We start from the raw sequence: 17915 nt of genomic DNA, 5'->3' as shown, positions 1-17915 counted from the left end.
CTGTACAAGGCACTAGGTAGACCACACCTAAGATACTGTGAACAGTTTGGACCCTTTATCTAAGGAAAGACATACTGGCATTGGAGGCAGTCCAGAGAAGGTTCACTAGGTTGATCCCTGGTATGAAGGGATTTTCTTATGAGGAGAGGTCGAATAGGTTGGGCCTGTACTTATTGGAGTTTAGAAGAATGAGATGCGATCTTATTGAAACATATAAGATTCTTAGGGGGCTTGACAGGGTAGATGCTGAGTGGTTGTTTCCCCCTGTGGGAGAGTCTAAGACCAGAGGGCATAATCTCAGAGTAAGGGGTCGCCCATTTAAAACAGAGATGAGGAGGAATTTCTTCTTTCAGAGGGTAGTTTATCTGTGGAATTCTTTACCGCAGAGGGCTGTAGAAGCTGAGTTGTAAGTGTTCAAAGCTGATATGGACAAATTTTTAATCAGTAAGGGAATCAAGGGTTGTGGGGAAAAGGCAGGAAAGTGGAGTTGAAGATTATCAGATCAGCCATGATCTCATTGAATGGTGGAGCAGACTTGATGGGCCGAATGGCCTACTTCTGCTCCTACGTCTTATGGTCTTATGGTTTTATTTTCTGCTTTTGTTTTTGGTTCTTTAAGTAGAGTTGGACTTTTGGTTAAGCTGTGTGTTGAGATCCAAATGCTCTCCAGGCACTTGACCTCATATCTAAATCTCTTCCATAGGAAACCTCAAACGCCCCATAAACTACAGAAGGGCAGATGAAATGACGTTATAAATTCGACTTGTATTTGTGTAAATCTCTTTAATTGATAACACCAACTAGCTTTGCAAATAAATTGGATCAATGGTTTTAGCATGTTGTTTCAATGGCTTGGATTTTCCATGCCCATCAGCATCGGGCGTGTTCAGTGGCGTGATCTGTTTCCCAACAGTGTGAAGCCAGTTCTCTGCCATCGGACATTGGGAACTTCATTGTAATACATCAGCATATCGTTATTAGGCCTGCCCGCTGGAATCGTCCCCCACACTGGATCGTCCGCTCACGTTGGCAGGAAAACATGCCGCTGTAGAACATGTCTTGACAACTGTGATGTGCAGAAGTCGGGACTTACTCACCAGGGCTTCGCTCACACCACGGACATCCAAGGAGCAGAGGATGCTGGAGCCTGACACCAATGGCACACTGGAGGAACGTCCATGGCATGCTGGATGGATTCTCTTGGACATGGCTCTGCCGCAAAGCACCTCACAGAAGTTGGAAAGTCACCGTTGATGCTCACAATGGATGATGGTCGAGGTGGGGGGGAGAGGGAGGGCTAGGATCGACTGGGAGAGGTGAGGTTGAGAGGGGGAATGAAGGTGTCGAGGAGGGGTGGTTGGGAGGGGGGAATGAAGGTTTCGGTGGAGGTGAGGTTGGGAGGGGGGAATGAAGGTGTCAGGATGGGGTAAGATTGGGAGGGAGGGAATAAACATGTCAGGGTGAAGGTGGGAGGAGGGAGGGAGAATGGGGAGGAGGGGGTAACAGGAGAGAAGAAGGCAACTGGGCAGGTAGGAGTAAGGGGGAGTTGGAAGGTGCAAGGGAAGGAGTGCAGAGTGGAGGGTGTCTGGTGGGGGGGGAAGGTGTGCGGAGAGGGGAGGGAGTAAGGTGGAAGAAGAAGTGAGGCTGGTGGAAGAAGTGAGGCTGGAGGAGGAAATGAGGTTGGAGGAAGAGGTAAGGCTGGAGGAAGGAGTCAGGGGGAGGGACTAAGGGTGGCGGAAGAGGTGGGGTGGGGGAAGGAGTCAGGAAGAGGGAGGAACTAAGCAGGAGTGGGGAGTCCAAGGGTTGGGTGGGAGGACTGGGGTGGAAGGGGTGTGAAGTGGTAAAGGGGTGAAGAGGGGGTAAGGGGTGCAGAGGGGGAAGGGGTGTGGAGGGAGGAAAGGGTATGGAGGGGATGATGTGCAGGTAAACGTTCACGGGAGGGGTCAGATAGGGCCACGTCTGGCTCCTGGGGAGTGAACTGAGGTTGGGCGTGATATGCAGGAAGAGTGAGAATGACCGAGGGCAGATTGAGGCGGTAGGGTGGGAGAATGAGATTCAGTGGTAGCAATTGAAGGGATGGTGAAGGTGGTTTGTGGGGACTTGGAAGCAGACATGGACCCTGGGGGTGGGAAGGAGGAGGTCGGGGAGGTGAATGTGGATGGAGGTGGGATTTTCGGGAAGGAAGTTCATGTGCACATTCACCTGGAGGTTCCCGAAGGAAACGGGTTGGTTGGTAGGCTCTCAGTGGGGTGGGGGAGGTCGGGGGTGGGGGGGGCGATGTCAACTGTGATAGGGGAGAAGAAATGGGTGACTACGGGAGGGGAAAAGACAGGTGAGCGGACAATGCAGTGAAACCAGATTGTGCTTGCTAAACTGAAAGTGAAATGAGAGTGGTGGTGGGCGAGATCATGTGTTGCATGGGAGTGTGATCAGTGAGTGGCTGGAGATGCAGGTCAGCTCAGATGGACAACTGAAAGCGAACCCCAGCAGGCAGCATTCAAAATGCTCAGGACATTAAGATGAGTGTGAAACGTGAAGGATCAGTGTGCGTGAGAGAATGCTTGCATGAGGCTCCGAAAGGCCCTGTCACACAATCACTTTTCCATCCAGAATCACTGGTGGGCTGGCTGCTCCATCAGCGGTGACAGGTCTTCTGGGCTGCTCTTGGCTGCAGATGAAGATGTGGATGGAGCTGAGGGATTGGCTGGCTGAGGATGTTGGTCCCTTGGCAGTGCTGCCTGTGAACCAAAGTAGAGATAATTAGTGCATGGCAGCAGAGAGAGAGAAAGAGAAAGCAGGAGAGAGAGCACTCACAGTTGCATTGAGGGAGGGATGGTGTGGTGCAGGATCCTCACGTGGGTGTTTGCTGCTGACCTCACAGTCACTGCAGGCACAGTCCATGTCCTCACCAGTCAGCGCGATGGCACACTCCTCAAAGTGAGGGAGGAGTCTAATGTGGACCACTCCACCTGCGGTCTGGGACCTCTCCCTGCTGATGTGAGCCAGCTTCTCCTGCATGAAAATAGATGGAGAGAGTGTGAGCAGGACATATGGCACCACAGGGAATGTTTGTGTGGCGAATGAAGCTTTGGGCTGAAATGAGGATGTGAGCTCGAGAGGATATGAGCCAATGGAGATGTGAGGGTGTGCGTGAGAGTTAGTGCTTTTGTACTTTGAGGTGTGAGATCCTTGTGGATGTGTGATGGGTTTGTGAGTGTGTGAGTTGAGAGTGATGAGAAGCGTGAGTTACCCTGGGGGAACTGATTAGACCGTTCATCCTGTAGAGGCACTGGGTGGCTGTCCTATTTTGCAGGGCATTGGCATTGACCACCACTGCCACCATCTCCCAAGTCTGGCTGATGATGTGGCTGCCCACCCTGCAGCCAGAGCGGGGGTAGAGGACACCCTGGCAGTACTCCAAGGCATCCAAAATGTGTTCCAGTGATGCGCCGCTAAACCTGGGGGCTACAGTCTTCTTGCCTTTGGTGGACATCTTCCCTGCAACAGTTGAGATGTGTGCGCATGGCTGGGCTTTAAATATGGTGCCTGGCACGATGAAGCAGCGAGGTGATGGCAGGCGGGAAAATGAGAGGCCGCCCGCCATCGAAACGGTCTGTTTCCCAGGAATGCATAAATGTGGCGGGATTGGGATGATACAGTGTGAAAACCTGTCATGGCAACTGACGGGTGAAACGTCATTTTTCCCCGTCTGCTACCGCACTTAGTGCAAATCTGGGACGATTCCACCCAATGTCTTTGTTTACTGTTCCTATCCAAAGTGAGTGTGGGAGTTTAATCCGAGTTGGGACAATTGTTCATCATCAGCTTCAGAAACTCCGTTGGGCCAGAAAGCGAGGAGATGCAGAATTCAAATGGTAAGGAAACTGTCATCAGGCCCCGTGCAGTGTGTTTGCTTTGTTTTTATCTGACACCCCATTCAGAGGGATTGGCTTCTTATTATATATTCATGGGTTAAAGCTTAAAGAAATTGTTCTCAGGCCATTGAAGGAGAAAATGATGATAAAGAGATTGAAACTGAAACACCTTGAGATTCATTTTTAACACCACCCCCTCAACCACAAAAGTAGGAATGGTGAGAGGGAGGGGTCAAGATTGTCTCAATCCACTTATTGGCCCAACACTATACAATTCCCAACTGGCAGCAGTTTACCTACGACTATGAAATTGGTCAAGGTTCTTGCTGCAATGCAGGCTAGGCCTCATTAAAATTTAAAAATCACAGCCCAATACTGTCACACACACGCCAATTCCATATTAACTCATGAATTCCAAAGACCTGCCCATAGTCAGCTCTACCTTGACAAGAGTCCGCAGAGTGGCTAAGAAAGTCCAAGCTAAGTTTAAAATGTTACCTTTATAGTCATAGAGGCATTACAGCACAGAAGGAGGCCCATCAAGTCCATTCCAGCTCTCTGTAGAACAACCTAGTCAATCCCATTTTCCTGCACTGCACCATAGCCCTGCCATTTTATTCCCTTCAAGTGCCTATCCAATTTGCTTTTGAAATCATTGATTGTCTTTGCTTTCATTACCCTCGTGGGTAGCCAGTTCCAGGTCATGACCACTCACTGCATTAAAAAGTTCTGTCTCACACCCCCCTTTTTCCCTTGTGCAAGACCTTCCTCTTGTACAATCAGCTTTATGAGAACAGCTATTCTTTGTTTACCTTACCTAAACTTGTCATAATGTTGTACAACTCTGTCTTCTCCCCACAATCTCTTTTGCTCCAAGGAAAACAGTCTCAGCTTCTTCAACCTATTTTTGTAGCTAAATTCCCTTATTCCTAGAACCATTCTGGAAATTTTCTCTGTACCCTCTTAAAAAAACTTTCTCATCCTTCGTAAAGCATGGTGGCCAGACCGTGAGACAATACTCCAGTTGTGGCATAACCAGAGCTTTATAAAGGTTCAGCATAACTTGTCTGCTTTTGTATTCAGTACCTCTATTTATGAAGGCTGAGATACCATACATGGAATCCATGTGGATTAGGATGATTGGGTGTCTTTAAGTCTTCAGCAGGAGTCACTGTCTGGCATCAGCTCCACGATCCATTCTCCCCACAGCACACAGCTTACGTCAGGGATCATTTTCCAGTGCGATGCAGCAAATGCCCAAATTCCCATTCCTGCCCTCTGGCCCAGACATCAATCCCACCACTTTTGGGTGGGTGACATTTTTAGCAAATTTAAATAAAACCAAGCCATTTTAATTCCTTTGCTTCCTTCACAATTTCTGGGTGTGCCATTTCAGACCTCCCTACACCGATTGATTAGCGCCTGTTTTGGACTCGAATTATTGATGGACTTTTACATTGCTCCCTGGGACTGGGCTGGCAGGTCTGTAAAATTGGGTGGCATGGCAGGATGTGTCCTGTGTATCAGCTACCCACCTCCACTGGTATTTTACCAGCGGTGGGGGGAATTATCGGGCAGTCCACCCGCCATTGAGCCAATTGAGGCCTTTAAGTCGTCAATTAATGTTCGATTAAAGCTTTCCCCTGCTGCTACTGATATTTTATAAGTGGCAGGGGATTCCCACATCAAGTGGCCAGACCCCAAATGATTCCTGGTGGCCATGTTGCGGGTTGGGTTAGGGGGTCACTTCTATTTCAGACCTCTGTGCCCAACGGAGGACCCACCCCATGGTGCTTATTCCACCCCCCCAGCCCTCCAAATTGCAGCCTTGCCCATCAGCGAGACCTGCCAGACTAGTCCTGGCAAAACCCACACATCTCACCTTGATATCCAGGTCCAGTAAAGGTCTTAGGTCTTTGTTGGCCACCGCTCCTGGGGACACTGGTGGGAGTTAAGAACTGCCAGCTGCTCTCAGAGGCGAAACTTACTCCCAGACTGGGGTGGAAATCTTGCCCTGAGCCACTTAATGGCTCGACTGCCATAAAATCAACTCAGGGCCTCCTGGCCATGCAGAGGCCGGTACACCCCTGACTTTTCAGCCAGAGGTTCGGGGTCAACATCGCCACATAAAATTCCAGGCATTACAACAGTTTCAATTTTTGACTGAAATCATGCAAGGACAGTGGAAAGGCTAAGGAGACAGAATTATACGATCTGTGTATGTATGGTACACTAGAATAAAATAATTAACAACAGAAACATTTAAATCAAATTGATGCTATGTTACCTGTGTTTAGGCCAATTCGAAGTTTGAGTTGCACATTATCTGTGTGTCGTATCTTAAAGGTCACAATGGTGCTGAGAAAATGTAAAGACATTGTGGCGATTTCCCCAGCATGCTGCATTCCATTGCGAATGGGGAGTCCACTTGCTACCATGTAAGCGTCGCCTATTGTTTCAACCTTCAGTCAAGAGAGAAATAGAACGCTGTATAATTTTTCAAAATTTGAAAGGAATGTGTAAACATCTGGACTAATGGAAGGGAACAGACATTAAGAACATTTGCTTCCCCCTTTTAAATTGGATTTAACTTTTTAAAGGAAAACGACAGCAGGCTTGATTGACTATGCAATGATGCCATCACAACACTAATCACAGTCCTGCACACTGTTTAAATTTGTGAACATTTGCAGTCACTCCAGACATTTTAGCTGATTCAACAACCATTTACTGACAATGCAAACAATAATTAAAGGATGTAATCAGTTGCACAAGCACTAGAGAGAAGTAGCAGTGTCAGTTTTTAACATTGCCATCACCATGACTGTACCCTCTTCCCTGTGATTGCGTTGCAAGCAAAGTGATGGTCCAGTGACTATGAATGCAGTGCTGAAGACTGCAAATGCATCCAACAATTCCTGACTGGTCTTTGATCCTATTGCAATAGCTTGTCACTATTGAAAAACAAACTAAATGTTACTATTATATTTTTTAGAAAATTAATACAGGGACTGAATATTTAAAACCCTTTTGTTGTAGGGAGGCTGAGTTGTGCTATTAGTGATAGGGTTGATCTGCAGACACTTCTTGGGTGGCCGATGTGTAAAATGATGCAGGATGACGCTGGGAGGAACGCCCGACATCATCCCACCCCAGTTAAATTTTCAGGAAGGCAGGGACACAGCAAAATCAGCTGCGGGCCTGCCGACCTGTCAATGGCCAATTGAGGCCATTGACAGGATCATTGAAACAATTAAAGGACCTGCCCGTCCAACCTTAATGTGGGGAATAGAAAAAACTGAAACCTCATCTACCAGCGGGATGAGGTTTCATGTAGGGATTTAAACAGTTTAATAAAGTTTTAGTGTAATTTATGAACATGTCCCATCTCATGTGACATTGTCACATGAGGGGGACATGTTAAGGTTTTTTTTTCTAATTTCATGTTCTTAAAACTGTCAGCGATCTCCCTGAGGCAGCACTTCGCCTCTGGGAGATGTGCACTCTTTCATGCGGATGCGCAAAAGAGCGCTCTCTCGCTTTTGGGGAATCCCCCCTCACCCAGGAAGCACATTGCGCTTCCCAGCAGACGTCACGCTGGGCGGGCCTTAATTGGCCCACCCACATAAAATGGCAGCGGGGCCCGTTTCTCCAGCGAGGATCGGCTCCCCACCCACCAGAGATTGGGTCGGGCCCGCCCCCCGCCCACCCAGCAGGCAGAAAATTCTGCCCTTAAAGTTTATTTACAATATACTCAGCAACTACCACACATGAGCTTTCAACTCAAACTGCTACTCTCCTATTGGTTACTACAGATCATGTGATCTTCCTAACAAGTATTATTCTTAAAGGTATATTACACACTAAAATAAAACCATAATTACTACATTCCTCCCCCTTTAACTCGGCTGTACATATTATATTTGCAAGTACATATTTTTCAAGACAACATAACATTTACACTGGGTAAGGAATTTACAAGTTCGGTCTTTTAGGTAGTTTCCTGGTAAGTGTGGAACATTGTAGCTCCACAGCTCCAGACTCTGTCAGGAACCTCCTTGTCCAGACTTGCCTGAACTTGCGCTTCAGTGGGCACTTGCAGTTCTGTATCCTCAACTCTTAGGGGAACATCAGACACGTCAGTCCTGTGTTGAGCATCAACAAGATACTCTTTCCAGCTTCCCCTCTAAATTTGGCATTATTAAGCTCAATCTCGTCCTGAGACGGCTTTTCAACAATAACTCTGCAGGTATGACACCTGTTGTTGTATGAGGGATAGTCTTGTAATGAAAAAGAAAGCGTGCTGGCTTGGTTGCCAAGGAATCGCCAGTTAGCATTTTCATGCCTGCCTTGAAACATTTCAATCGCACTTTCGGCCAGTCCATTTAAGGAAGGATGGTATGGTACAGTTTTCACATGAGTGATATCGTTTAGGATGATAAACTGTTGAAACTCAGCACTCGTAAATGCAGTGTCGTTATCGGAAACGTCTACTTTTAGTAGTCCACAAATGGCAAAACCCTGACTAAGTTTCTCAATCGTAGGGCCCAACGTTGGTGACTTTATCTCATATATGTCCAAGCATTTTGAATGGGCATCGACAATGAACAGAGACATTGTTCCCGGGGAATGTCTAATGTAGTCAATGTGTAACTGCATCCAGGGTCTGCCTGGCCACTTCCATGGGTGTAATGGAGCTGTCACTGGCAACTTTTGCAGTTGCTGACATTGCACACAGTGCACACTAAACTGTCTATTTCACCATCCATCCCAGGCCACCATAGATAGCTACATGCTCTTGTTTTCATTTTGGAAATTCCTGGGTGAGCACTGTGTAGTTCAACTGAAAGTGGCTCCCTTCCCTTTGGAGGAACAATCACTCGTGCTCTCCACAATAAGATGCTATCCTGGCTGGTTATTTCATTTCTCCTGTTGAAGCACGGTTTCATTTTGTAAGATAAGGGCTCCTGTACCCAACCTTGTAGCATTTGTTCTTGTACTTGAGATAGGACAGGGTCCCAACTTGTCCAGTCTCTGATCTGTTGAGCACATACAGGTGAGGAATCTTAGAAGTTTAACAGTAAAACAAGTTCCTGCGGAAGTGGGATGCGCTCATCATTTTCTTGTAAAGGCAAATGACTAAGGGCATCGGCGTTTGCAATTTGATTGCCAGGCCTATGTACCAAAGTGTATTTGTGTGCTGCCAGAATTAAAGCCCATCATTGTATTCTTGCTGAGGCTATGGGTGGTATAGCCTTGTCCTCACTAAACAATCCTAGCAATGATTTGTGGTCTGAAACAATTATAAAATGGCGGCTGTGTATGTACTGGTGAAATTTCTTGACACCAAAGATTCTATTTGCAAGTATCCCTTTTGGGCTGCGGTGAGTGTTCTTGATACATAACCTATTGGCTGTTCTGTGCCGTCATCCATCTGATGAGAGAGCGCTGCTCCCACTCCGTAGAGAGATGCGCAACATCTCACCACCTACTCTTTCATCTGGTCATAATGCACTAATAGATTGGATGAGTGCAACAGTTGTTTCACCTTTATGAAAATTTCTTTCTGGGGCCCCTCCCAAGACCAACGTTGGTTCTTTTTGAGTAGGGAATGCAGGGGGGACAACACTGTAGACAAAAACAAAAACAGAATTACCTGGAAAAACTCAGCAGGTCTGGCAGCATCGGCGGAGAAGAAAAGAGTTGACGTTTCGAGTCCTCATGACCCATCGACAGAACTTGAGTTCGAGTCCAAGAAAGAGTTGAAATATAAGCTGGTTTAAGGTTTGTGTGTGGGGGGCGGAGAGAGAGAGAGAGTGGGAGGTGGAGTGGGGGTGTGGTTGTAGGGACAAACAAGCAGTGATAGAAGCAGATCATCAAAAGATGTCAACAACAATAATACAAAAGAACACATAGGTGTTTAAGTTCAAGTTGGTGATATTATCTAAACGAATGTGCTAATTACGAATGGATGGTAGGGCACTCAAGGTATAGCTCTAGTGAGGGTGGGGAGAGCATAAAAGATGTTAAAAAAAATAAAATAAACAAATAAATAATTTTTTTTTCTTTTTATAATGGAAATAGGTGGGAAAAGGAAAATCTATATAATTTATTGGAAAAAAAAGAGAAAAGGAAGGGGGAAACAGAAAGGGGGTGGGGATGGGGGAGGGAGCTCACGACCTAAAGTTGTTGAATTCAATATTCAGTCCGGATGGCTGTAAAGTGCCTAGTCGGAAGATGAGGTGTTGTTCCTCCAGTTTGCGTTGGGCTTCACTGGAACAATGCAGCAAGCCAAGGACAGACATGTGGGCAAGAGAGCAGGGTGGAGTGTTAAAATGGCAAGCGACAGGGAGGTTTGGGTCATTCTTGCGGACAGACCGCAGGTGTTCTGCAAAGCGGTCGCCCAGTTTACGTTTGGTCTCTCCAATGTAGAGGAGACCACATTGGGAGCAACAAATGCAGTAGACTAAGTTGGGGGAAATGCAAATGAAATGCTGCTTCATTTGAAAGGAGTGTTTGGGTCCTTGGACAGTGAGGAGAGAGGAAGTGAAGGGGCAGGTATTGCATCTTTTGCGTGGGCATGGGGTGGTGCCATAGGAGGGGGTTGAGGAGTAGGGGGTGATGGAGGAGTGGACCAGAGTGTCCCGGAGGGAGCGATCCCTACGGAATTCCGATAGGGGGGGTGAAGGGAAGATGTGTTTTGTGGTGGCATCATGCTGGAGTTGGCGGAAATGGTGGAGGATGATCCTTTGAATGCGGAGGCTGGTGGGGTGATAAGTGAGGACAAGGGGGACCCTATCATTTTCTGGGAGGGAGGAGAAGGCGTGAGGGCGGATGCGCGGGAGATGGGCTGGACACGGTTGAGGGCCCTGTCAACGACCGTGGGTGGAAAACCTCGGTTAAGGAAGAAGGACATGTCAGAGGAACTGTTTTTGAAGGTAGCATCATCGGAACAGATGCGACAGAGGCAAAGGAACTGAGAGAATGGGATGGAGTCCTTACAGGAAGCGGGGTGTGAGGAGCTGTAGTCGAGATAGCTGTGGGAGTCGGTGGGTTTGTAATGGATATTGGTGGACAGTCTATCACCAGAGATTGAGACAGAGAGGTCAAGGAAGGGAAGGGAAGTTTCAGAGATGGACCACGTGAAAATGATGGAGGGGTGGAAATTGGAAGCAAAATTAATAAATTTTTCCAAGTCCTGACGAGAGCATGAAGCGGCACCGAAGTAATCATCGATGTACCGGAGAAAGAGTTGTGGAAGGGGGCCGGAGTAGGACTGGAACAAGGAATGTTCCACATACCCCATAAAGAGACAGGCATAGCTGGGGCCCATGCGGATACCCATAGCCACACCTTTTATTTGGAGGAAGTGAGAGGAGTTGAAGGAAAAATTGTTCAGCGTGAGAACAAGTTCAGCCAGACGGAGGAGAGTAGTGGTGGATGGGGATTGTTCGGGCCTCTGTTCAAGGAAGAAGCTAAGGGCCCTCAGACCATCCTGGTGGGGGATGGAGGTGTAGAGGGATTGGACGTCCATGGTGAAGAGGAAGCGGTTGGGGCCAGGGAACCGGAAATTGTTGATGTGACGTAAGGTGTCAGAGGAATCACGGATGTAGGTGGAAAGGGACTGGACAAGGGGAGAGAGAAGGGAGTCAAGATAACGAGAAATGAGTTCTGTGGGGCAGGAGCAAGCTGAGACGATCGGTCTACCGGGACAGTTCTGTTTGTGGATTTTCGGTAGGAGATAGAAGCGGGCCGTCCGAGGTTGGGCGACTATCAGGTTGGAAGCTGTGGGAGGAAGATCCCCAGAGGAGATGAGGTCAGTGACAGTCCTGGAAACAATGGCTTGATGTTCAGTGGTGGGGTCATGGTCCAGGGAGAGGTAGGAGGAAGTGTCTGCGAGTTGACGCTCAGCCTCCGCGAGGTAGAGGTCAGTGCGCCAGACAACAACAGCACCACCCTTGTCAGCGGGTTTGATGACGATGTCAGGGTTGGACCTGAGAGAATGGAGTGCAGTAAGTTCAGAGAGAGACAGATTAGAATGGGTGAGAGGAGCAGAGAAATTGAGACTACTAATGTCGCGCCGACAGTTCTCAATGAAAAGATCAAGAGAAGGTAAGAATCCAGAGGGAGGGGTCCAGGTGGAGGGAGAATATTGGAGATGGGTAAAAGGATCCGTTGAACTGGGAGAGGACTCCTGCCCAAAGAAGTGAGCCCGGAGACGAAGACGGCGGAAGAAGAGTTCAGCATCATGCCGAGCCCGAAATTCATTGAGGTGAGGGCGTAAGGGTATGAAACTAAGTCCTTTGCTGAACGCTGTAGACAACTTGGGTAAGAAACGCCCATAATAGTTGATCATTCCTAGGAATGATTTGAGCTCTGAAGTGTTCCTTGGAGCAGGTGCCTCTCTTATGGCTCTCACTTTCTCGCCAACTGGGTGGAGGCCCTGTGAATCCACCCGGTGACCCAAATAGATTACCTCCCTTGCTTGGAATGTGCACTTTTCTTTTTTTAAATGCACTCCAGCTTGCAAGAAATGTTTTAAGACTTCTCCTAGGTTTGCCAAGTGCTACTTTTCAGTGAATCCTGTCACCAATACAGCGTCTAAATAGAGTACAACCTTGGGCAGTCCCAGCAGTAAGCTTTCCATTTTTCTCTGAAAGATGGCACAAGTGGAGGAGACACCAAGAGGTAATTGTGCATATTGGTACAACCTTTTGTGGGTGTTAATTGTGACAAATTCCTGGGAGGCATTATCCTATTCTAGTTACTGATAAGCATGACTCATGTCAAGCTTTGTGTATGTTGTCCCTCTTGCCAGCTTGGCATACAGGTCTTCATTTTTTGGAATGGGTAACCAGTCTAACTTAGTTACTTTATTAACCGTCAGTTTGCAGTCTCCACAAATTTGGATGCTTTGGTCAAGTTTAAGGATGGGGACAATGGGTGCTGCCCATTCTGAGAACTGAACAGCTTGTGTAATGCCCAGTTTCTCTATTTTGTTCAGTTCAATGTCGACTTTCTTGCAGGGCATATGGCACCGGTCACACCTTCATGAAGCAAGGGGTTGCTTCCGGATCCACATGAAACTTGGCCTCGCAGGCCCTAGATTTTCCCCAGTTCATTCTTAAAGATGGTGGCATGCTTTCTAAGTAGCTCTGGTAGGCCACTTGCTCTCAACTGGAAAATTTCAGCCCACTCTAACTTAATCTCCTATAACCAATTTCACCCCAGGAGGCTTGGCCCTACACCTGCTACCACCATCAAAGGTAGTTTTGCCGATTGGCTTCCATAATGGACAGTTACTCTGCTTGTCCCTTTTCCTTGAATATCTTCACGCGTATATGTTTTTAGCTTGGCAGCTGTTTCTTCTAAACTTAATTGATGTTCACCATTATTCAAATTCCTGAAGGTATGTTCTCCAATTACTGTAGTAGAAGCTCCCGTGTCCACTTACATTCTAACAGGTTTGCCATTTACCTCCACTGCGACAAATATTGGTCCTGTCTTTCCAACTTTCAGATTAAACAAGTAATGTCTGAATTTTCTGTTTCAGACTTTTCTACATTGTAGATTTCATTGGGCTGCTTCTTTTCTTTACAAGCCTACTTGAATCTTTCCTTGAATTGCCTCATCATATGTCCATTTCTAGGACAATGGTAGCATTCGATTTTTTTAAACTGCCAATCACTAAAAGACTGCTTGTTTCCACCTCTATTAAAATTATTCTTCAATTTCGCCGCTAAGTTATTTTTCTTTATTCTTTGGCAGGGTCTTGCTTTTTCACACCTTTTTTGCACCACTTTCGGCTGAGGTTTCTTGCTCAATGTGGAGGATGGTGCCATTTTGCATACCCTGTATTGCTTTTGAATCTCTTACATCGCTTTCCATGGCCAGCACTACCTCTGGCACCTTCTTGAAATCCAGATTCACTTCGGACAATAATCTTTTCTGAATAGAGTCCTCTTTCACACCAGACACTAAATGATCTCTGAGCATGTCGTTCAGAGTCGTATCGAACTCACAATGTTCTGTTAGCTGCTTCAACTTTGCCACAGAGCTGGCAATTGTCTCACCCGGTGCTCGAGTTCACGAATTAAACCTGAACCTCTGCAAAGTGACTGAGGGCTTGGGTTAAAAGTGACCCTTCACAAGGTCCATCGATTCATTGAAATTCTTCAAATCTGGGGCATTGGGTACCGTCAAACTTTGAATCAAGCTGTAGGCTTTGCTCCTACAAGTACTCAAGATGTCTGCTCGTCTCTTCTCTTCCCCTGTAATCTCGTTCACTTGAAAAAGGAATGTAAGGCGTTCTACGTATTGAGAAGAGTCGCCTGTGGCTAGTTCAAAAGGATCAATTCTCCCAAATTGTGGCATTTTGAGAGAGGGTAACTTCTTCAATTCCAACAGGGCCTGCTACTTATAATCACTGGGCGAGGTACCGATTTCTTTCTAACTTGATTCCTTCTATTCAATCCTGTTTTATCCTCTTTGCTAGTTTGTTGTAAGGTGGCCGAGTTGTACTATTAGTGATAGGGTTGATCTGCAGACACTTCTTGGGTGGAAACCTAAAATTTATTTACAATATACTCAGCAGCAACTATACATGTGCTTTCAACTCCAACTCTAACTCTACACTGACTCTGAGGTAGCTCCTGCTTTTGTCCTATTGGTTACTATGGATTATTTAATCTTCCTAACAAATATTATTCTTAAAGGTACATTACATACTAAAAATTTCCATAATTACTCCACCTTTCATATAACTTTATTGCGGTAGTCACAAAATGCTAAGATTTTCTCCCATTTTTGATATTCCAGGATTGGAAAGAACCAAGAGAAAAATAAATTAATTACAAAGCCCAGTGGACATAATAAATATTGGGCATGTAGTGGAATTCCATAACTCCATTTTATAAAACAAGTGGAGGAAAAGATGATAATTTTAAAGGAGTGACATCAGGGAAAGTCACTTATTTACTCCATACCCTTAACTACCTCTTTATTTACTCAGACAAGCAGTTTAATTTAGCCTGATAATAACTGTACCACACCAGGATGCTGAAATACAAACAGTTAAAGTTATCAAATGCTACAATTAATTAAACTGGATCGAGGGAGATGCCATGTTTCCATGACTAGATGGAATCATTCTAAACAGTTGGGATGATTCTATATATAAAAAAAACAGCATTAATTGAACAGGTTGAAAACATTGATATTGCATTTTATGCATCTGAGGCATGATTGAAGAGACTGAGTCAATTGAATGGAAGTTGGGGGAAGCCAAATGAGAGCATTCTCATTGACTACCCTGAGCAAATTGTAAAATTGTGGGCACAGCCTGTTTAAAACAATGGAAATGCAACTTGGTAGTGACTAGCAGGGTCTTGCTGTCTTATTGATATTTCACGTAAAGTTAAATTTGAATGGGGAAGAATAGAGTAAAATCTCACTGGGAATTACCCATATGTCATGTCTACAGGATCCTTCAGTGGAGTGTCACTATGGCTGGAATTTTCCGGCTCCGCCTGACACCGGGATCTCCAGGACTTTTGGCTGGCCTGCCGCATCTCCCGCAGAGGGTCCCACCATGGTAGGGGTGGAAAATCCTGGCCCATGTTAACTTCGGAAATGTTTTGCTGTGTCCAGTAAAAATACTCAGAGGAGAATTGAACTCTTTGCTTAAGCTTTGGTTATTTAGTCTTGCCTTCATATGTCAAATATAGTAAAATCATGCAATTATTGTTCCTCAGTGTATATCTATTGAGGACAGGAGAATATGAGAAAAATAGTTGAATTTCAATCACCATTTAATATATCAAGCATTATCCAGTAAGAATTTTCCTACCTTGTATACATCGTAAGACTTTATAATGTCATCAAATAGACTGTACAGATCATTGAGCATATCCACAACCTGCAGCGGAGTACTGATGGAGCACAAGTTCGTGAAGCCAACAATATCCGAGAAGAAGATAGTAACACATTCAAAGAATTCTGGCTCCACAGGATTTCCTTGCATGAGCTGTTCAGCAATAAACCTGTTGATAATGAGGATAGCAACTATCAGTCAGCAGGCAACTAATTCATAATCTAAAGGAGATCCTGGATCTTTGAAAACTTAATGAAAATGCATTGACCTGAAATGTTGAAAGAAAAATCTTCAGAGGCCCAGGTAGCTTAACTGCCTTGATTCCTGGTGTCCTGGTGGCTATGAATAAAACATGTGATGAATAGTGCACTTGAATAGGATTTGGGCTTAAAATTCAGAGTTGACCTATTAGTCATGAGACTACTTGTGTCTAACTTTACAGTATGTATAAAATGTGATTGGCACGGCAAGGCTGAACATTTCAGTTAAAAGCCCAATTAGCATCATTGCACTTAAAAGGGCATTGATTTTCCAACACCATGTAACAACCCAACTCGTTAATAGAAGTGCAAAAATCATGGCCTGGATTTTCTTGGAGTAGTGGAGACTCCATGGAGGGGTGAAACTGGGACTTGATTCCAGGATTCCCAACCCCATGCCTGGGCTTTCCAATTTTCACTCGTGCCTTTTAAGAATGAGGGCTAGTTCAGGTCACAAGTCAGCACCCTGCACTCCCGATGTGGCTGGCTCCATTTTGAAGCTAGGCATGTCCTAGTCCTCCATAATTTATATGGAATCGGGCTAGCTTTTCAAAGAGCCATGGTTCAGAGATGTCATGAACCATAGTCTGGATGAGGAAACCTTTTGAAAGCTTAGCTCAAAGGGTCCTCCTCATGCGCCCCCCATGCCAAGCCATGTTCCCCCACCCATCCCTAATGGCCCCTAATGCACCCCATGCCATGCTATGGCACTTCGATGCCCATTCGCCCACTATACATTGTATAGAACTATGAACCCTTTAGTGTCAATAGGATGTTTGAAAAAAGCTTTATAAAAATAGTCATTCATTCATTACTTTCCATTTTCTTAAAAGAAACTGTTTACTACAGGCCAATAAAAGCATCAATTATCCAGACCCTTTAAAGTATCAATAGCAGAAGCCATAAGCCTTTGAAACCTCTTTATCCGGTGTAAATAAACTTTGTGCCATTGGCAGAAGTAATCAGAGAGCCAGGGCTATCAATCAAGCAATGTTTTCCCTGGGGCTCAGCTGTTTCAACAGCCTAATAGATATCTGGGCTCTCAGTCAAGCTTGATTGACAGTTCTGGTTCTCTGCTCACTTCTATCAATTGCACAATCTTTACACAAAACAAGGAGGTTTCAAGTGTTTGCAGTTCCTGCTATTGATACTTTAATGAGTCTGGATGATTGACAATTTGATTGACCGTGTCAAAAATAGTATTTTTTTAAGAAAGTGGAAATAAAGACTGTTTTTAAAAGCTACTTTTATACATCCCATTATCACTATAGGGTTCATTAGTTCAATACTGCGTATGGTGGGTGAATGGGTATGGAAGTGCCATAGCTTGGCATGAGGGGCATCGGGGCAATGGCATGTGGCTGGGGCCATACTTGGTATGAGGGGCATGAGGTGCCATGGATGGGGAATAGGGAGTGTGTGGGGTGGTGAGGGGATGTGATGGGTGAAAGCCAGAGGGTCTTACTTATTTCATTGTAACTGAGATAAAGTCCCACAGCACCAAGGTGGTCTTTTTAAACAGCCTGCTTCGGCACCTGGCAGGCCCTGTGGCTACCTCTGAATGCTTTCCCAGGTCAGCCGGCCTGACTGCAGCCCGCAGATATGCCATTGTCATTAACTTCAAGAACAGAGAATTCTACTTCACTATTGAACTGTATTGAATTGCAAGGAGATGCTGTATTTGTGCAGTGGATATGAAATAAATTCATCAAAGAAAGTTAAGTCCTTTCATTAGAAGCACAAGTAATCTCTTACAGTGTGACAACTGTCAATTATTGCCAATTAACATTTCTGGCATGGCAAATTGACTATTCAAAGTGTGAAATTTTATTTCATCAGGTATTACTTCTTGTTGGAGACTTTACAAATGTTGATTTTAAAGTTCATTTATTTAATTTTACTTTGTCT

At 45.5% G+C, this 17915-nt stretch overlaps 1 protein-coding gene across 1 annotated transcript in view; it reads right to left on the bottom strand.

The window, feature by feature from the left end:
- gucy2g (guanylate cyclase 2g) overlaps positions 1 to 17915 on the bottom strand; it is a 119279-nt gene that overhangs the window by 24291 nt on the left and 77073 nt on the right. Inside the window, exons 18-19 of the mRNA XM_041209857.1 lie at positions 15724 to 15916; positions 6163 to 6337 (exon numbers count right to left, since the gene is read on the bottom strand). Of these exons, the coding sequence (XP_041065791.1) occupies positions 6163 to 6337; positions 15724 to 15916 (368 nt within the window). The remainder of the gene's footprint in view (positions 1 to 6162; positions 6338 to 15723; positions 15917 to 17915) is intronic.

This window comes from Carcharodon carcharias, chromosome 17, assembly GCF_017639515.1.
Source record: "Carcharodon carcharias isolate sCarCar2 chromosome 17, sCarCar2.pri, whole genome shotgun sequence".
Taxonomy (NCBI): Eukaryota; Metazoa; Chordata; class Chondrichthyes; order Lamniformes; family Lamnidae; genus Carcharodon; species Carcharodon carcharias.
Note: the sequence above shows the minus strand (reverse complement) of the source record. Positions and strands in the feature narration are given on the sequence as shown.